Genomic DNA, 20972 nt, shown 5'->3' on the forward strand with positions numbered 1-20972 from the left:
GTCGAATCCGCCGTCCGCGCCGTTCTCAAGCCCGCCGGCTGTTCCTCACTCAAGAATTTGCCACTGACGATTCAAACGTGAGTTTTGAGCAGTGTAGAGTAGCGCTTGTTGTTTGTCGTGTCTCTGATCACAAATGCAGACATGGTTTTATGTTTACGCGGCGCGATACGCAACGCATAAAAAGACAATATAAGTCAGTGGTCACCAACCTTTTTAGGCCCAAGATCCCTGACCTCGGCCTTTATGAAAGACAAGATCTACCTATTGAAGAATTGATAGAAAAAGACATCCCAGATTGTACTTCAAATTTGAGGCCTTTTACTTAGTATTTTAATTAGTGATGCGCCGATCATAGCTGACTCAGATTTAATTTTCTTTCTTTCTTTTTTTTTTTTAACTAGCAAAATGAATTCTGATACTGATACTGATTTTTAAGCAAATTTATTTATTGGCTATTTGCTTTATAACAAACAAACTGGCTTTAAACAAAAAATATCTAGCCAGAAATTAGAGGCAGCCACTGCATTTTAATCACGATCTGCACAGGCCGTTGTTTTTGATTTCATTTAGATTAATTTCAGGATTTAAAACAAAAACAGAATGGTCTGATTTTAGGTGTTATTTATTTATTTGCTACATAAGACATCTGCACGAAACAAAAACAGATTTGAGACGCACTCTCTGACAGCAGGTGGCGCCTATGAACAGGGTTGCCAGGTTTTCGCAATAAAACTAGTCCAATCGCGTTTCGAGGGGGGTCACCTTTAAAAATCGCATTCCGGGGGTAAAATACACGTTTTTCGGCGGGGATCTTCCAGTAAAATTCACATTCCAGGGACTAAATATCACGTTTTTGGTGGTCGCGTCAACCCGCGGACCTGAACAACAACCCGCAGCAACAGTGTTAAAGTAGCCCAATTCCGCGGTAAAACCGCGGACTTGGCAACACTGCTTCTGAACGACCGCACTATAGCGTTTCCTTGGTTACTGTTGTAAACAAACAGAGTTAAAACCGCGGACTTGGCAACACTGCTTCTGAACCGACCGCACTATAGCGTTTCCTTGGTTACTGTTGTAAACAAACAGAGTTGCGCTTTATACGGAGAAGAAAATGTCATTGCCATCTAAACTTTTCTCAAGATAGTTCCCTTCAGTGATACATTAATATAACCCCATAAATGTAATGCATTTTTGTACTTATTTTACAGTTTTTTTCGGGATCTACTGGGACAGTGATAAAGATCTACCAGTCGATCGCGATGACGGGTTAGCGACCACTGGTATAAGTCATTATAATCAGTAATTATGTCCCCACTGGATGCAACAAATGCCTCGTTTATAATGGGTTTTATTGGTGTTGTCTCATCGCACCGGTACACAGCATCAGATTCACAGTATGGTAGGGGCGTAACATTTCTGTCACACGCTTGAGGTATTCGGCCAATCACAATGCACTGGATAGCTGGCCAATCAGAGCACACCTCTCTTTTCAGACCGATGAGCTTTGTAAAAATCAACACGTTTCAGAATGGCGGGGCATAGAGGAGAAACAATAATGTACAGTATGTGGAAAATAATGTGTTTTTTTAACCTTAAACCGCATAAACACATTGCATTACACCAAATACACAACATAAATTTCTTTTTAGCAACGTCATATGACCCCTTTAAAATATTTTATATTTCCCTCTATGGAATATTTAATTGTTATAGTCAAAAGTAACAATTTGTATCTTATATTACATTATATTATATTATTTTTATGTTAATTTAAACAATTATTATAAAAAAATTATATTCATTTAGTAACATAAATATATCTTAGTGTAGGCTATATCTTTAGAGTTTTATAATTCATTGTCTTCTTGTCGATCCACCAGTTCACATTTACAACTGCGTGTTTTCTGCGTAAAAATAAGGGTCGTTTTTGGCTTTGGTCTAAACAGAGCAGAAGGGCTTATTGAAAAATGCAAATTCATTCTCCGCCAGCAGGTGGCGCTTTTCTCCAGGAACTGGTTTCCCCCGTAACCACAGTAAACAAAGCAGCGCAGCACCTGACTTTGAAGCGCTCATATTTAATCAATTAAATAGCCTTTTGAAGTGTAAGCTATATCTCAATTTACATGTATATATATTTTTTTTTCACTGGAGCACCACCTGGGTCTTCTCCTCCCATTTCTACCAGTGATCATTGTTTCTTTCCCGCGGTACTCCCTGCACAGATATCAATAGCATCACTGGGCTGACAAAGTTGAGGGCACAAATGGGTTGAAATTTGTATGCGTCGATTGTGTGAGAAAGATGCGTTTCATACAAGATCTCGCAACTGGACAGCCTTGGAATTTGTTGTCGTGATTATTCATATATCGAGGTTTGGGGCATAAAAATTACGGGAGTTTTACCGGAAGCGAATGTAGCAAACATAAAATACGCCGAGTGGGATTTTTTTTAAATAGAGAGATTAAAAATACGGGAGGAATACGGGAAAATATTTAAACGGGATGATAGCGGGATTGAATGGTAAAATACGGGAGAATCCCGGGAAAAACGGGAGGGTTGACAAGTATACTTACCGATAGGTCAATTGGTTATATGTGCATAGCCCACATTTCGAGACACTATCCCTTTAAGAAAATGGGGAACTAGGGTGAAAACTTTCATTTCCTTCTTTGTTTTCTTAATAAAACCTACACGCAACTGTTCATGAGGCGAAAGTTTCATTAGAGGCTCGATTAGAATCTTAACGTGAGGTTTTAATCTTTCAAGACTTTGCAGCATTTGCCACTAACGTTATAGCGTTCAGCGTTTCCACATTGGTGAGTTATATTTGCTCTTAGTTAATGCTTAATGTTTACTTCGCCCTGTGTGATCGTCAGGCTTCATTGCATATGCAACATTACCTATAAATGTGTTCAAATGTCGTGTTGACATCGAATGAATTCGTTTTGTACACCTGTCGTAGAGCTTCCGCCCACAATCCTTGTTTTTTATTAACTCCAGGAACAAGTTTATGTAATATTTATTCCACATTACAGTCACCACAGTTTTCTCTTATTCTCCCTCTTCTTTGCTGTCACTCATGTTTATTCCTTTTATTTAATCTTTAAAATATCGTCGTTTTTACCTCTGGCAGTGATCTACCTGCATTACTGTTGTGGTCAGAGAGCAGTGCGGCCGCCAGATGGCAGCAGTGATCACTGAAGATAACGTGTACAGCGAGGCTGAAGTGAACGGCGCGCCCCCTGCTGATGGAGATGATCAAGTGCAGCTGCGCGGACCTGAGGGAAACATTCAGGGACAGGTAGCCGTAGTCTTAAATCATGTAGGCTAGGATGTTTCTTCTGGTTCTTCTATTTCTTCTGCTGTAATGGCGACAAAACAGCTTGAAACGTCTTGTTAAAAAAAAAAAAATCTACAGATTAAATAATTAACCACTGTTAATTTCGTGATTCCAGAAGTTTGTTCTTCAATAAAACAACAGTGGTTTATGGGACAGTACTTATGATGTAATTTTACATCTTTTCATTGAGTCCTGAGTTTAATTCTTTTAAGTTTTCTTGCAGACTTTTTTTCTTTAAATACTCAGGATTTATATTTGTGAATTAGATATACTGAGGTACAATAAAAATAAATAAAAATGAAACTTGTATACTATTTTATATTAATTACAATATTTTCCTTGCACATTACATAACTGTTTTTAATGTTTTTGAAAGAAGTATTTTAGCTTCACCGAGGTTGCATTTATTTGGTCAAAAACACAGTATAAACAGTAATATTGTGAAATAGTATTACATTTTAAAATAACTGTTTTCTATTTCTCTATATTTTAAAATGTAATTTATTCCTGTGATGGCTTTTCATTTTTCCAGCAGTCATTACTGCAGTCATCAGTGTCACATGATCCTTCAGAAATCATTCTAATATGATGATTTTCTGCTCAAATAACATGTCTTATTATCAATGTTGAAAACAGTTTATATTTTTTGGGAAACTGCGACACATTTAGTTTTTTCAGGATTCTTTGATGAATAGAAATGTCATTTATTTGAAATACATATTTTTGTAACATTTTAAATGTCGCTTTGATCAATTTAGTGCATGCTTGCTGCATAAAAGATTTAAAATTTCTCTCAGAAAATTGTATTGACTCCAGACTTTTTAAAAGTATTTTATATTAACAGCATAAAAACTTGAGTAAAATCTGATTAGAAAAAAAAATTGAAGTTCACATGGTCAATGTCACGAATGTGCTAAAAACCGGCAGAATCTTAAACATTCCATTTTACCTCATAGCTATTCATTGTTTAATTTTTTAAAACCCTGCAACTTTATGTCTTTGTATAAATGAACATAAAAAACAACAATCTTGAATCTTCAGAGTGGTCTCAGACTTTTGGATCTTTCTTCCATTGACAGGTGGAGGAGTTTCTCGGCCCACATCCTGACTACGATGAGGAGGAGGAGGCTGAAAAAAAGTATAATAAGCATCACATCAGTTTCATCATTGATAATATAATAAGAAGAAGAAATGTGAGGACCAAATCAGCATATTATAATGATTTCTGAAGGATCATGTAAAATATATTAAAATACAAAACAGTGACTTTAAATTGTAGTCATATTTCACAATATTGCTGTTTTAAATAAGAGACTTCTTTCAGAAACATTTAAAAATCTTACATAACTTTTGAATAATAGTGTATGTGTCAATCATTTTAAGCATATTGCTATTTTGTTAGGAGTTTACAATATTTTATTCTACTTCTTTATTTTCCAAAAATGTATTTAGCATAATATTGCAAAATAAAGCCAAACTGAAGATGCTGTTTATTATTGGTCGATATTAGAGATTTTTAAAATGTATCTGTATCAGTCACTATTGGATATATATTTTGCAGTTACTGGCCATAACCTCAAAACTATTACTGGTATTGGTTAATTGGTTTCAAGCAGAATTGTAATGGTGGTGAATCCAGTAACGCTTTAGTATAGGGACCAATTCTCACTATTAACTAGTTGCTTATTAGCATGCCTATTATTAACATATTGGCTGTGTATTAGCACATATAAAGCATGACCATATTCTAAATCCTTAATCCTACCCAATACCTAAACTTAACAACTACTAACTATTAATAAGCAGTAAATTAGGAGTTAATTGATGCAAAAGTCGTGAATGAATCCTCTGTTGTGTAATATATTCAAAACATAAAAAAATTATCCCAGTTCTGTTTGAGAGACTATAACTAAGCCATTTGTAGGTTGATTTCCAATATTGCAACATCGACTCAATCAGCACTAGAAATGCTTGGTCATTATTTTTCAGATTATGCAGCTAGCAGTTCTCAGTTATACCTCCTCATGCATAAACAAACATAAACAAAAGCTCACTACTGCATTATACACTCAGTTATTGAGTCTTTCTCAGATACAGATGCAGTAAATTAGGAGTTAATTGATGCAAAAGTCGTGAATGAATCCTCTGTTGTGTAATATATTCAAAACATAAAAAAATTATCCCAGTTCTGTTTGAGAGACTATAACTAAGCCATTTGTAGGTTGATTTCCAATATTGCAACATCGACTCAATCAGCACTAGAAATGCTTGGTCATTATTTTTCAGATTATGCAGCTAGCAGTTCTCAGTTATACCTCCTCATGCATAAACAAACATAAACAAAAGCTCACTACTGCATGATGTACTCAGTTATTGAGTCTTTCTCAGATACAGATGCAGCTAACTAACTACCCACTCCCACCTCTTTGTTTGTGTGTGGTCATCAGAATGGCCCAGCAGTATTATGAGTATGTGAACTACAAGGATGAACATGTCCAGGAGCAGAAGAAGCCCCCCAAAGGAGCCTTCCATTCTTACATCATAATTTTCCAGTCCGTCTTCTACATTGTTTTCCATGTGAGTAAAGATGAGCCTTTTCGGGCACTCTTAAAATGTGTGAAACGCTGTAAGTTGCAATAATTCCCTATTAGTTAACCTGTGATTAGTTGTGTTTTCCCCTTAGCCATCATAACGGAAGCATTTATATGTATTCACAGCTGCGTGTGTGTGTGTCGATGCCGGCTGCATATGTGGGTTTGTGCATTAATATGCAGCTATTTATAGCGTTCACTCTGTGTCTCTCTTCTCTCCTGCAGCTGAGTTTCGTGTTTGCCGAGTTCCCCATGGTGCTGTTCCTCAATAACTATCTGAATGATTACAAACACACTCTCTTCAAAGTCACACAGTGTGGTAAAGTCCTCTCTCTCGATCCTGTCCCCTTTTAGCTTTACACACTTACATTTTAAAGGCTCATGCATCGGTCACAGTTCGAGCAGCTGCTCAGTATGACATTTGCATTAGTTCTCATATCCTTTTTTCATGTGCTTGATGCATAATGTTGAACTACGAATAGTCAAAAATGACTCCATGAAGTACTTAAAACTTTAAAAACTGAAGTGCTGCTGCATTCACTGGAGAGCCTTTTAAAAAGAGAAAGCTATTCACTTTTTTGGGGGGATATTTCTCGAAGTTATAACACCTATAAAAAAATATCTATAAAACTACCACATCAAACACAAGGTATAGATAGGTATATATATTTATAAGGGAGCAACAGGACATAAAAATAAAAACTGACTCTGTGGAAAAACAATATAACACCTCAGCAGCTGTTGCTTGAATACCAACCAGACTTGCTAGAAAAATTAGTAACCCAAAGGCAGAAAAAGAACTATCTCAGTATGAGATTCATTGATATGTTTGTCGTTACGATTTTTGTGAAAAACCTTGTTGTTTATTTTTCTTATTCTCACCGAGGCTGCATTTATTTGATCAAAACACAGTAAAACCAGTATAACATTTTTTCTATTTCAATATATTTTAAAATGATGGCAAAGCTGAGTTTTTAGCAGTCATTACTCCAGTTTTCAGTGTCAAATGATCCTTCAGAAATCATTATGTTATGCTGATTTGGTGCTGCTTAATATTTTTATGGAAGCCATGTTTTCCAGGATTGTTCAAAAGAACAGCATTTATTTGAATTCGGTTTTGTGTGTGTAACAATGTAAAATACTTTACTGTCACTTTTGATTTTAATGCATCCTTGCTGAAAAAATGTATTCATTTCTTTAAAAAAAAAAAGTACTGACCCCAAACTTTTGAACAAATTAAGTTTAGATAGTTTTTCGGTTTTATAAAACAATATATGTACGGTTCAAAATTAAGACAAGACATATTTAATGCTATTTCATAAGTAATGCAGTAAACCAGTGGTGACTTCATACGTCCACTAAAATTCACCTTGGGACCAAGGGGTTAAAAGTAATTGCAAAATTCACTTAGCTCTCTAGAATAATACATTTCCAGATGCTACTTGGTTTGTTTATTTATTTTTATCTAATTAATTTAAATATATTATGTAGATGTACATGTAGATGTATACAATGTATAGGTATATATATGTATGCCTTAGAATGGCCCAAGTGTCCAAATACTTAAGTGAGTGAAATGCCCATTACTTACACTACATTTACTCAATTACACCGAAAATAAATGCACCTTAATCAATCAAAGAAAAAAGTACAACATTTGATCAAAATCATCTTGAAATTAGTTTCATGTGATGAGAAGATATCTTGCAAAATTAAATCAAATGTGTCGTGAATATTTACAGTTGGAAAAAATTTAGTCATTTGGCAATTAGAAAGTTCACACTTCTGACTTCCTGTAAACCGGGGCAGCAGCACATCTGCTCTCCAGGGCTCTGCTATGTCTGGCTCTTCCTAGCTGTCAGCAGAGATGACGATAAGAGTTTTTTTAAACCAGTATTTGGAATTGCAAAATAGCCAATAACACCAAATCACCAGCAGCACTGCTTGACATGGAAAGTCACCCACTTGCCATATTGTAGAGTGAAAAACACTGAATAGAGAAAGAAACAGTTTGAAGTCTGAAGTCTTTAAAAAATGTATGCATCCAGACCTAAAATGTAATATAAAACAGTCTTGTTTGATGCATTATTTTCTCTTGTCTCTTCTCATCCTCTCTCTCTCAGGAGCCTCAGGGAAAGGGGTGATAGAGAATTTAAATAAGACAGTTTTGCACAGCTTGCCTCGCTCTCTGTTGCTCATCGAGGTCGAGAGTGTGCTCATGGGAGCAGCCTTCCTCGCCATGCTCATCGTAAGACTGTCATCATCATCATCACTATGATGTCTCTAGCATCTTTTATATATATATATATATATATATACATACACACACTGAACAAAATTATAAACGCAACACTTTTGTTTTTGCCCCCATTTTTCATGAATTGAACTCAAAGGTCTAAGATGTACACAAGAGGCCTATTTCTCTCAAATATTGTTCACAAATCTGTCTAAATCTGTGTTAGTGAGCACTTCTCCTTTGCCGTGAATCCATTACATTTTCTGATAACACTTTATTTTAATGTGTCTTTGTTATACATTGCATGTATTTACTATGGAAATAACACTAAATTATGCATAATTACAAGTAATTACTATTCAAAGAATTAGTATAGTAAGTACATGTTGTTAATTGATATTGCTCAGTTCATATTTGTGTAATCACATGGTAACAGACACATTAAAATAATGAGTGACCGACTTTTTCTTAAAAAAAAAAAAGTTTTTCCTTATAATGAAAGTGAGTGACTATAAATGATTATCAAGCTACAGAATGACAAAACAAAGTACCATACAATTATCATAAAGTGGTCCATACAACGCATGCACTATTTTCCAAGTATTTATGGGACAAACGAACTGAAATTTGATAATTTTTCAGGTTTGACGTCAATTGTTTATTCATTCTCTGTGAGTTTTCAAGTTGGCATTAAAGTTTTATCAAAGTACAGTTTTTAGATATGTACAATAATATTTCAACCAAAAAGTCTACAATATTAGTACATAACACAAATAAGTGTGTGGAAAGAAAAAATGTGGCTCAGGGTTCAATAATTGCTGACTATTTAAATAATTATTATAAAAGATCTCAATAATACATAAAAAGTCAATTATGTTTTGAATTAATAACGTTTGACATCACTTACATAATAAAAAAAGTTGACTGAAAATCTTGCTCTCTGGTTTGATATCAGCAACATATATTTTGGACTGTTCCTCACACAAAGTTGACTCATGTGCTTTAAATATAGTGCACGAGTGGTATGAACTACTTGTAATTCATCAAACTTCACCTTTCGTGTTCCATGTTAAACAAGAATTTTCATTTTGGAGTGAACTATCGCTTTTAACAGTGTGCTGCCAATGTTCCCTAACAGTTCCTGGTGTTGTGTGGAGCTGCATATCGGCCCACAGAAGAAATTGACCTTCGCAGCATTGGCTGGGGGAACATCTTCCAGCTGCCCTTCAAGCACTTACGAGACTACCGTCTCCGTCTGCTCTGTCCGTTCTTCGTCTACTCTGGTTTTGAAATGCTCTTTGCCGTCCAGGGACTCATACTGGTGAGACAAAATAGACAGTGTAGCTGAAATACACAGGTAAAATTTGAATACCAAAAGTCACACAGTGTCAGCTCTCAGCACTGAGTATGTTTTAGCTTAACAAGACCATTTTTGGTTGCAATTCTACAATATTAAGCACCTAGGAAGAAACAGGATTCTGCAAGTAAACCAATTTGCCTGGTATTTAGGTTAATTAAGCTATTAAAGGAACAGCGCACAATCACTCATTACCTAAACAGATTTTCTCCCTTTCTGTGCCTGTCTCTCTCAGTCATATGGAGTGTGTGCAGTAGGGATGGAGAAGCTGTGGTTGTTAGTTATGGTGTATGGTTTGTCATCCTCCATCTGTTCGGGCCTGTCCCTGATGCTGCTGCGATTGCCCAGGCCGATTATTCTTCTGGTGGGCGCCTTCGTGCACTTTGTGCTAATCATAACCCTTATGTGCTGGTCGCCCCAACCACAAACGCCTAGCTATCTTCCATATCTGTTGGTGCTCTCTGCCCTGTGGGGTCTGGGAACTGCGCTCAACAAGACTGGACTGAGCAGTGAGTACAAATGCCATTTACACATTAAGCTTACACCCATTTCAGAAAGACACACTCTAACATCAATGATATGACATAACGTTGTTGTGTGTAGCTCTGCTGGGGATGCTGTATGAAGACAAGGAGCGACTAGACTTTGTTTTTACTATCTATCATTGGTGGCAGGCCATTGCAATCTTCATCGTCTATCTTTGGTCTGCAATGCCTATGCGGGTAAAGCCTTTATTTTTTGCAGGTTTTGATTGCATACCTTGCATTTACTGTAACAGGACACTAGAAAAAAATAATTTGCTTTTAATTGACAAAATGTTCAGTTATGTCAATCATGGTTCACCCAAACTGATTTTTCCTTACAGTTGCTTCAGTTAAATCTCAGAAACCATAAGCTTTAATATTTATGTAACAAAATTCAATGTATTTTTTTATATTAATATTATAAAACTATGTTTTGAATATGTACCTTTTATAAGACGTTGTCACACAAGAATGATTGAGTAAATACAGTAATTTAATGTTTAATGTTAAGGTTAATTTCAGATGAAGTAACTAGCAGTTTAGTAAGGGAGTCAGTTGTCAACTCGGTGGCAACGATTCACTGATTCAAACAAGCGATTTTGAAGCTGTTTCGTGAACCTTTTTGACTGATTGATTCCTGTTTAAAGCTTTCCAGTCATTTCAATAGGAACCCACACGATCGGGGAATTTTGAATAGGGACGAACGATTTCCCCTCTACAGATTTCACATCGGGTTCAGTTGGTCATGCGAATTTGCGATATTGGCCAGTTGTTTGGTTCGAAATTGACCTCTATGTGAGTTGTGCTTTTTATATCACTATACTATTGACAGTTGCCAATTTACCATTTTTTTCCACAAAATGTCACTAATGTGACCACACTTTAACTTGTTACAAAGAATCGATGCATAAGGGTTTTTAGTTTGTGGATTGGACATCACACTGTTATTGAGTACAGAAAACACTGATATCTGATGAAAACACATTAAACTATTGTCAAATGCTTTTTGTGGCATTTTGATGGGCAGTTTAGTCTTAGTCTTGAGTTCTGTCTAAAGGTGGTCACATTCGCGATATTGCAGCAAAAAATAGTAACAAAGTAATGTATGAAGCACTGCTCACGCAGAAGTTACTTCAAACTAAGCAGCTTTCTGTTGTCTATTTGCATGACCAACAAACATTGCGAAATCTGTGTTGGGGGCTTTTTCACTCTTGCACAAAACTACCGACAGCACAGATTCCTATTGAAACGACTGGATTTTGTTCACGAAATTCAGCTAATCAACAGTATACGGGACCGCACCTCAATATGTGGAGATGTATTCAAATTTTTTTGTTTACATTAATCGGTGTTTAAAAATAGTGATTAAGTCAGCTGCACATTCTCTCTGGTCTCTTTTTAAGGCTAAGCTTGGACTCCTGTTGTTGACTCTCATAGTGGCATGTTTCTGCTATGTGCAAATGGAGCGTCGCCTGGCGAAGAAAATTCCGTTCAGGTTGCCACGGATTCCCCGTCCACGACACAAGGTAATTCAGCTATGAATGTGTCTGTGTGAGTCTGTGGGGGCTTTAAAGTGATTTTCTAAAAGAAACAGCCCGTTAGTGTTAAAAGTAGAATTAATGTATTCTGTAAAATAAAAAAAAGAAAGTTTCCAGGTTCAAAACAACTGTATTGGCAGAACCTGTCGATTACCACAGACAATAATTTTGAGTCATCCTCAATTTGTAAAACCAAAACAAAAATGCATTTACTATGTCTATTGTCTATGTCTAAATGTTGAGTGAAATTATAAATTTCTACACTATCCTTTCATTGTTGAGACTACTGTTCTAGGTGGATAGACTTCTGCATTTGTCATTATTATACTTCCATATCACTCTCATTGCTAATGTCTTACATTACTATCCTTTTCCTCAAAGGTCAAAGGTTACCGATACCTTGAGGAAGAAAATTCTGATGAATCCGACACAGATCTGAGTGATGCTGATGATGATGAGAAAGATGAGGATGAGAGAGGGTTAATTGAGGAGGACAGAAATACAGACGTCGATTCCCAGGGTTCACCAGGACCGGAGAGGAGCAGGGTTAGGGACCGCAGGAGGAAACACGACAACGCTGCCTACGAACAGGCAGGAGAGAGAGAGGACTATGTCCAACACATAAGGGACTAGAAAAGGAGAGGTGAAAAGGTGAGGAGATTGGAACGAGATGAGATGTTGTTGTAAAATACTGAAAAGCCAGCTTGAAAGAGAAGCGATGGTATAGGAAACATTTACTCACTTTTATATTAAATAAGACTTTTTTTTCCTTTGGAAAGTAAAAGTGTGGGCCACCAATGATAAAATGAAGGTCAGAAAGTAGTTCACAATAGAAAAAAAAGAAGTGACCCAAGCATTTAATCGAAATGGGAAGTGAAAAGAGGAAACCGCAGATACCTTGTAAGGTTAGGTGGTTTTGTTGCCATAGAAATGGATATTCTCCATTTCGAACGTGGTCAAGGTGATGTGCTCGAGTTGTGTGTTTCATTCTAATTCCTTTCTGTGCGCTGTAATTATTTATCCAATACATATCGCTTTTCCTCATTGTAACTGAAGAACCAAAGTTCTCGCCATTTAAAAAAAAGTGTTACATTACGTTTACATTTATGATGTTATAAAACATATATTTGCAATAAACATAAAATAGAAGATGTATGATTAAAAATGCTGCTTTTGCCACTTTTAGAATGTTTTTAACCAGTGTTTGATGTGCTAGAATGTGAATGCGATTGATCCAAGAATACTGCAGTTCATTTATTTAGTGTACATTAGTGTACAGTTTGTAGTGTTTCTCTTTAATCTGCATTGGAAAGGTGGTCAGAATGGGAAAATCAATAATATTAATAATATATTTTTTAAATGCTTTCCCTTGTCCGCAGCAGAACACACCTTTTTGTGTATTAGTGCCTTATTTCTGTCATAAAACATTTACTAGATATAATATATTGAATATGTAAATCACCTGTAGTGATTTGCAGGTCTTTCACATCTGTTATAATAGTGGTTTTTAGCATGTGTTATATATATGTAGTCTGAAATCATTAAAGAATGATGAGTACTGTTACAATCTTTTTGAGAACAGGCAAAAGGACAAAGATGCTAGTTTGAGGTGAGTATGTATTTATTAGTCAACCGTTGTCCTCCTCTCCTCAGAATGCTCTAACACACACTCTAATCTGTCCCCATGTGGCACTCAAACGTCACAGAGATGTGACATGTCTGCATATACAGATACACATCTTGCCTTGATTGAAAGATTTTTACTCTTCAGTGTCCCCCACTGTGCTTATGTTGTATAGAATATTAGTATCTTATGAATATTGTTCATACAAGCTACTACTTTACCTTGGATCACATGTGGGGATGTATGTGCGTTTATGAATGTGAGCTGGTGCATTTTCTTGAACGAGCATTGATGTGTATCTGTACATGCGTGGATTTTTTTTTATTCGTCTAGTACTGGAGTGCCATAAGTGGAAACTATGTGCAATCAGTGAAGGTCTTACAATTTGCCACACTGCACCTCATAAAGTGACTGCTGCTAGAATGACTGGTGTGACTATTCTGCTTCCAAACTATGCACGCTTTCCATTTCCTTCCATTCGCCTCAGGCATTACTGCCGGATTCTGCGGATGGACTGGATCTGAGGGGTCTGGCAGTGGGAGCCCCAGTCCCTCCAGTGCTGGTAGTCTCCGCTGTGCCTGTCACACTCCATAACGTACTGCTGTCCTCGATAGCCAGGGTACTCGTAACACGCAAAGCTGCAGGGAAAGAGATCATGACAGGAAATGAGGAGGAGGTAAAGCGACTGAATACAATATGACAAGCTGTGTGGAAGGGAATAAAATCAGTTTTTCAATAGAAGGCAAGAATCTTGAATTCATAAATTCAGCTGGATTCTAATGTACATTAGAAATGTAGGTAACACCTTAGTTTAGGGACCAATTCTCACTATTAAAGGCACAATATGTAAGATTTATCTATTAAAATATCCAAAAACCACTAGAACAGTGTTATATTTTGCTGACTTGTGTACTTACATTATCCCAAATGTTTCGAAGAATGTTTAAATCCAGAGAAATCAGCTATTTTAACTAGTGACACGGACCATGTCCATAGTGTCATTGTGTCGCCTGCCAATGACGTCATAACCCCTCGATTTCCCCCTCGGTTTTGTTTTGTAGAAAACATGGAAACACCAAAGATGCTTTAATATGTTGTGCGTTTTAATAGACCGGTGACGACCGCACAAAGTAGCATAATAACAGAACTTTCAAATGTATCTAGTATGATAAAACAGCGCTGCTTTACCCCACATACACACGACCGGAAGGAGCGGAAGCAACTGTGTCAACTGTGGCATAATAAAAGCTCCGCTGTTTTCGAGCCGTGTGTCAAGCTCGTTCAGCTGCCTCTTTTTGCTTCGACGGCTTTCAGCCTCACCCTGCTTCATTCTACTACGTTAATAAATCATTAGCTCATCCATGAACATGATTTCTGCCCGAGTCCCGTCGGATTGCATCGGCTGTGGGGATGAAGACCACAACTCCCATGATTCCACACTCAGTCACAGCGCCATCAAATTATGCCTTTGTCTCTTTGTTTATTTTGAATACGTGCCCTCCAGCGGCGAAAATGACATCTTGTGCCTTTAACTAGTTGCTTAATAGCATGCATTTTACTAGCATATTGACTGTTTATAAGTATTTATAAAGTACATATTCTGCATGACCATATTCTACATCCCTTAATCCTACCCAATACCTAAACTTAATAACTACCTTACTAACTATTAATAAGCGATTATTAAAGAAGATCTGAGGCAAAAGTCTTAGTTAATAGTGAGAATTGGACCATCAAATAAAGTGTGACTGAAATGGAATACTTCAAATAATCATAATTAGACTTTTGCTTGCCTATGCCCCATGGGAGTATGGGATGTTTTTCTCCTGTTTTATCACCTAACAGATGAAAACTGCAAACCCTTCTTCCATGTACGGTATGGTAAATTATCACTGGGTTAAATGATCAGTTTCTGTGACATGCACTGAAATGTTGATATAACGTCATTACATAACCGATGTGGTAGTCACAGGTACAGTATTGCTGTTATGTGAGTGCGTCTGATGCACCAAGTGAGGAATGTGCAGTCAAAGAAATATCTTTCATCTGACAGTATGTTACACTGGACTGTATTGTGAAAGCAAAAACATTAACACTTCAAAAACACAAGGGCTAGATACTATGAGCCAATGACGCAGATGACTCTGTGGTAAGTGTATCGTCAGCGCAGCTGTTGAGCATGAAAAATGTGCAGTTCAGGAGAACAGTAGTTTGGCACTAATGGTGTTTTGTCGACCGTTACTCACGCGCCACACTGCACATGCATGGAGCCCACTTGCTTGTCACACCAGCCCATGGCCTGAAGAGATGGGTAATCGTCACACAGCTCTACATTGCGGCCCAGGAAGTTCTCCTTCTCATAGATGACCATGCGACTGCTCTTGTGGTCCTACAAATGGAAGGAACAGTGGAGGAATGAAGAAAAAAAACAGCCTGGTTTTAATGAGAGATACTGTTTGCTTGAATGAAGTTTAGCACTTCAAAACCACCAAAAACATCACATTCACCATCAGTCTCCATGGTATTTTTTCTTACAACTGCAGTGCTGTGAAGTTATTAAGCGAGGGTGTTTTATAGTTTTTTTTATAAGGTTTCTAACAGGTTATGGTGCATTTACATGCAGTTGCTAAGGTGTTTTTCCTGTTGCTGCACTCAAAAATAAAGCTTCCAAATGGGGTTTTCACAGGGAGCCACAGAAGAAATATTCTGGGTTCCCCAAAGAGCCTGACAAGTTCTTAAAAGAACACATTTTTCTTAGTGTGAGAACATTTTAATAATCTGAAGAACCCTTTTCCACTTGAATTAACCTTTTGTGCAATGGAAAGGTTCCATGGATGTTAAAGGTTCTTCATGGAACCATCAATGCCAATAAAGAACCTTTATTTTTAAGTGTGTACAGGCTTAACCAAAATAGTCTATGATTTTCTGAGATATGGCTCAGCTCTTTCCTTCATTGTAGATGTCCTCACTTTGTTTTACTATCAGGAAAAAATCAGTCCAATTCCTTAGAAAAATTAGAGAATAAAAGACTTTCAAAGCATCAGAATGTGCTCACACACTCACAGCGCTGCAGATGGGGCGCAGTGACATCATCCTCTCCACATGATAGCCCAGACTGCCGCTATAGGCGTCCCAATGAGGATATTCTCCTTTTTCCAGGACAAACTGCTGCCCCTGGAAGTCATGGTGCTCGTATCCCACCCAGCTGCACAGAATTAAGGAGAATTTAACATTTATAAAATATTTACAAGAGGGTTGAGTTATATATGATGTTTTGTTTTCATTAAAAAATGCATGTGTTAAGGATTATAATAAGCAATGTGCCCATATTGTGGGATTTTTTTTGCCTTTGTTGTTGCCTGAGTCACCTGCAGGAAGCAATTCTCAAGTAATCTTGAGGCATCTCAGTCATTTTCATAATTTATTGGAAAGGACACTTCTCAACACACATTTTAAATAATCTCAGGATGAAACACTCAAAAGCTTTCAAAAACTGTAATTTCCTTACTAACTGGCAAGATTTTGCAATCATTAACACAGAGTGGGCGACTCACGCGCCGCTCTCCACACGGACAGAGCGGATGTTGTCAAACCCACGCTCCTGGACGTTGCGGCACTCTGAGGTGAGCTCTTGACATTTACCTTGGAAATGCTCCTGCTCGAACACGGTCACCTGACAAACAAACACACACATGCACATGTCACAGCTTCATTTTCTAATTTGGAGAAATGTCTCTCTCCTACACACTCAACCACTGGCCTCCTCTCATTTCATTATGTCCTCTATATTTTAAAGGGATAGTTTTCCCAAAAATTCTGTCATCATATACACCCTCAAGTTGTTCCAATCCTGTATGAATGTCTTTTTTTTTCTCCTGAACACAAGGGAAGATGTTTTGAAGAATGTGGGTATCCAAGCAGTTGCTAGTCCCCACTGACTTCCATAGTATGAAAAAAATACTATGGAAGCAAACGGGGACCAGAAACTGTTTGGTTACCCACATTCTTCAAAACATCTTCTTTTGTGTTCCAGAGAAGGAAGAAATTCATATAGGATGGAGCAACTTGAAGTTGTTCATTTCTGGCTGAACTATCCCTTTAAATAATACTGAATTCTTCTCATGCTCTTGCACATAATGACAAGAAACAGCAGCAGCAACCATCCACAGAACATTCGTCTATAAAGTCTCAAAATCAATACCTAAGCAGAGGAATCCTTTGTTAAATTATTGATAGTTTAACATCAAAGCCTGTTTCTCACTCTCAGACAGAGAATCAATACCTTGTTTCTCACTATTTCATTGTTCTTCTCACTTGAGAGAAAGAGTGGTAAGGTTTTTACCTTAAAGCAAGGAGCCATGTCTATCCCAGTAGTTGATGGGTTTGTTTGGATCTTAGTAACTCTGTTCATCTTCTTTCCTGCACAAGAGCGAAGGCTGAAAACTTCTTCAAACATATTTGACAAACTTGGGAGATGTACAGTTATGTTTCATACAAACATATTGTTTGACGTACATTTGGGCGTTTTGGGAAATCCTACTTCTAATGGAATTGCTATCATAAAAGTAACCAATAATAAATATTGCTTTCAACCGGTGCTACTTTCATGTCCTTTATATCACTCCGCGAGCTCTCTTTTTCATAATGCTAAAAGTTAGAATAGCTGACACATTGTACCTCAAAACAGCTGTGGTAAAAATGTTCTTTGTGGTCCCCATAAGAAAAAGACAATGTTTAGAAACCAGTGAGAGACACAAATTTGGGTTTAGCTCGTCCACAGAAAATGTAACTTGGATTTGCAGATTAATATTTTTAAATAATATATGGCAAATAAAAACATAAATCAAATATTGTAATATTGTCTCGGCGTTCGTCAGGCTGATTGTTGTGTAGCCTACTAGGCCTATGTTTCCTAGCGGAGATTTAAAATGTAAACATTAAGGTTGTGCACAAATCTGGCAAAGAAGTTTTCATGACAGCTCATTTGATGCTGGTCATATTTTGTTAATAAGCTACAGTCAAGGTAACAAAGTGCAATTTAACGTAATCCTTAGCTGTTAGAAATTAATTGGAGCTTTTTTCTTCATATGTACATTTCCATAAAACCCTCATTCAATCTATTACTCTAAATGTATCTTACCTTAAATCTCCACCTGTCCTGTTGTACAGGGATGCTCGTCAGTGAGGAGGAGTTTTTATGATTATTTGACGCTTCTATTTTATAGCGACCATCAAAGCTGGGTGGACGTCGCGACGCTGAAATTGATGGAAGAATCTGTGAGGGAGTGTGTGTGTGTGTGTTTGGGTGTGTTATCATTGTCTTTAATGGGAGTCCAGAGTAGTGGAGCATTTTGCGCCGTCAGCGCATTGGATTTGATGGAGCCGTGAGTGCGCGCGCTCCCATGGTTCGTGTGAATGCAGACACATTGATTCGCACAATGGAGCGCAAGCGGCTATATTCCTATCGGTCAGCACAGTGCATCGTATGCTACACAATGAGCGGCCTATATGTGGAGAATACAGGGATTTGACCCACTGCATACAGTGAACGTCCTCTCTTTCAAAGCTCCCAGGAACATGTCTGTAGTTTGTCTGCTGTCTTAAGGTTTGGAAGACAGCCACAGCAGTTTAGTAATTTTTAGAAAGCTCAACCATGGCGAATTCACAAATTCATATTTGGGAATAGCCATATAAACATTGATTTATTAAGTTTTTTTTTTTTTTGAGATTTTAATTTTTTTTTTTTAATTCACTTTGAGGTTTAAAATAATTTGTTGTAGGTCCTTTTGTAAGTTCAAGGGTTTTTTCCTCCTTTCTTTTTCTGTTTTACAGAAACATCGTAACTTAGAATTATAGCTGTGTAATAACCATGGTAATTTCACTTAGGAAATAGAACTTTTTCAAATCTTAAATGAAGAACTGAGGAAGATTCTGTAATACAACCAGATCTTTTTCCTTTATAATCAAGCATACTAGACTAAATTCATCATAAATCAGTAAACCACACTTTAGGATGTAGTGTTGCCATAGGACCATGTGTTACATACTGGCTGCTCCTCATTGACCCATGGCCCATAACCCATGACCTAGAAGTGTTAAGGTGATGGGAATGTGGTTTTGTAATAGATTACTTTTGCTCACTGTTCACTGAATAATAATGCCGTTTAAAATGCATGAAAAATAAATGAAATGGTAGGAATTAAAGATCTCACCATGCACCCCCAACACACACACTCATACACACACAATTTTGTCTAAAATATCTTATTGTGTCATCAGACTGACAAATTTTAAAGGGGTCATATGATCATACAAATTTTCACAATTTTTCCTTTCTCTTTGGAGTGTTACAAGCTCTTGGTGCATAAAGAAGATCTGTAAAGTTGCAAAGACTAAAGTCTCAAATCCAAAGAGATATTCTTTATAAAAGTTAAGAGTCAGCCACGCCTACCTAAAACGACTCGTTCTAACACGCCCCCACATGTCTACATCACGATGTGGGAAGATTTGCATAACGCCGCCCATATATTCACGCAAAGAAAGAAGGCTTAACTTTTATTCTCGCTGTAGTATATTGTTGCCGCCGCAGCCATGCCGTGGAGACACTGTGTTTCGTTGTGAAATCGAAACTACTTTGTTTGGTCTTCCAAAAGAGGACGATATCCGCTTCGTCATGCCTAGAGCTGATCCGTGCCGGTCACTGAGGAAATACATCAACTTCGCGCTGTGGATCACCGGATCGGCTTTCACCGTGGACGAAGCGGAGTCCAGCCCGGGGTCGTCATATGTGGTTGCCGCAAGCCCGCCGGGCGCTCCTTCGTCAAATCTGCCGGCCGCCGCCATTCTCAAGCCCGCCTGCCTCTGCTCACTCAAGCCGGCCTCCGCTCACTCTAGGTTGCGGCTCACTCTAGGCCTCTGGCCTCCGCTCACTCAAGGCGTGTGACGCCGTTTCATTGTGAAAGCGAAACTTTGTTTGGCCTTCCAAAAGAGGACACGACTAGAAAATCAGTGGTTAAGCTGTATTTACAACACTGTTCCAGAACACTTCAACCCAAATATTCAGATGTGTGCAGCACATTTTATGGAGGACCATTTCCTGATCCTGGGAGAGTAGACTACAATGCCGGCTGTTCTCTGACTCAGAGACTGTAAGTACGTTTTTTATATTTAAAGAATTTGCCACTGACGATTCAAACGCAAGTTTTATGTTATTTTTAGCAACATCATATGACCCCTTTAAAGAAAGCGTTTGCAAACTAGGGCTGATATTACTTTCGGTTCATCTATCACACTAGAGATGGAAGAGTCAAACTCATTGCATTGTGGGATTTATTGCTGTTTTGAACATAGCCAGTGTAGTAACATCACCTTCTAGCTGCATAAAAAAGAGTGCCTTTTGGCTGTGTTTAAAAGTATGTATTTCACATAGAAAACATGTTTTTGTAACTTGATTTTAAGTTACAATTATTAGGCAAACAGTATCACTCAATCATGAATTTTTATGTTTTAATTATATATTACTCCAAAAAGAAGAAGAAAAAAAAAACATTCACAGTTGGCAGCACGGTTGCCAGAGTTTTAACACAACATCTTGGCTGCATAAGCAGGTTAATGTACTTTGTAAATGAGACGATAACAAACTTTTATTGGCACCAAATTAGCATGCATTTTATGAAAAATATCATAAGTTCAGTGTATGTTTGGAAATTCCCCAAGTCTTCAATTTGGCGCCTGATGGTGTTCCATTACACTGACAAATGTG

At 37.4% G+C, this 20972-nt stretch overlaps 2 protein-coding genes across 2 annotated transcripts; one reads left to right on the forward strand and one right to left on the reverse strand.

The window, feature by feature from the left end:
* Positions 1–2640: 2640 nt before the first annotated feature.
* Positions 2641–12985, forward strand: LOC107556785 (protein unc-93 homolog B1-like). The gene is made up of 11 exons (XM_016239990.1): positions 2641–2816; positions 3134–3301; positions 4420–4478; positions 5788–5917; positions 6157–6250; positions 8055–8179; positions 9306–9488; positions 9760–10033; positions 10128–10246; positions 11452–11574; positions 11968–12985. The coding sequence occupies exons 2-11, from the start codon at positions 3182–3184 to the stop codon at positions 12217–12219; spliced, it is 1479 nt and encodes a 492-aa protein (XP_016095476.1). The 5' UTR covers positions 2641–2816; positions 3134–3181; the 3' UTR covers positions 12220–12985.
* Positions 12986–13189: 204 nt separating this feature from the next.
* On the reverse strand, positions 13190–18509 carry LOC107556821 (beta-crystallin A1-like). Its single transcript, XM_016240051.1, has 6 exons — positions 18351–18509; positions 17553–17629; positions 16765–16883; positions 16274–16415; positions 15457–15599; positions 13190–13848 (listed from the first exon to the last, which is right to left on the reverse strand). The coding sequence occupies exons 2-6, from the start codon at positions 17619–17621 to the stop codon at positions 13701–13703; spliced, it is 621 nt and encodes a 206-aa protein (XP_016095537.1). The 5' UTR covers positions 17622–17629; positions 18351–18509; the 3' UTR covers positions 13190–13700.
* Between the last annotated feature and the right edge of the window lie 2463 nt (positions 18510–20972).

This window comes from Sinocyclocheilus grahami, unplaced genomic scaffold (assembly GCF_001515645.1).
Source record: "Sinocyclocheilus grahami isolate Dianchi unplaced genomic scaffold, SAMN03320097.WGS_v1.1 scaffold579.1, whole genome shotgun sequence".
NCBI lineage: Eukaryota > Metazoa > Chordata > Actinopteri > Cypriniformes > Cyprinidae > Sinocyclocheilus > Sinocyclocheilus grahami.

Excerpts from the sequence above, each read along its gene's own strand:
- LOC107556785 (XM_016239990.1), top strand. The coding sequence starts at position 3,182 with ATGGCAGCAGTGATCACTGAAGATAACGTGTACAGCGAGGCTGAAGTG. Across the intron at positions 4,479-5,787 it reads GAGGAGGAGGCTGAAAAAAA|AATGGCCCAGCAGTATTATG; the intron begins GTATAATAAGCA and ends TGTGGTCATCAG. Across the intron at positions 10,034-10,127 it reads CAACAAGACTGGACTGAGCA|CTCTGCTGGGGATGCTGTAT; the intron begins GTGAGTACAAAT and ends TGTTGTGTGTAG.
- LOC107556821 (XM_016240051.1), bottom strand. The coding sequence starts at position 17,621 with ATGAACAGAGTTACTAAGATCCAAACAAACCCATCAACTACTGGGATA. Across the intron at positions 16,884-17,552 it reads ACATGGCTCCTTGCTTTAAG|GTGACCGTGTTCGAGCAGGA; the intron begins GTAAAAACCTTA and ends TTTGTTTGTCAG. Across the intron at positions 15,600-16,273 it reads TGCGCCCCATCTGCAGCGCT|GACCACAAGAGCAGTCGCAT; the intron begins GTGAGTGTGTGA and ends TTCCATTTGTAG.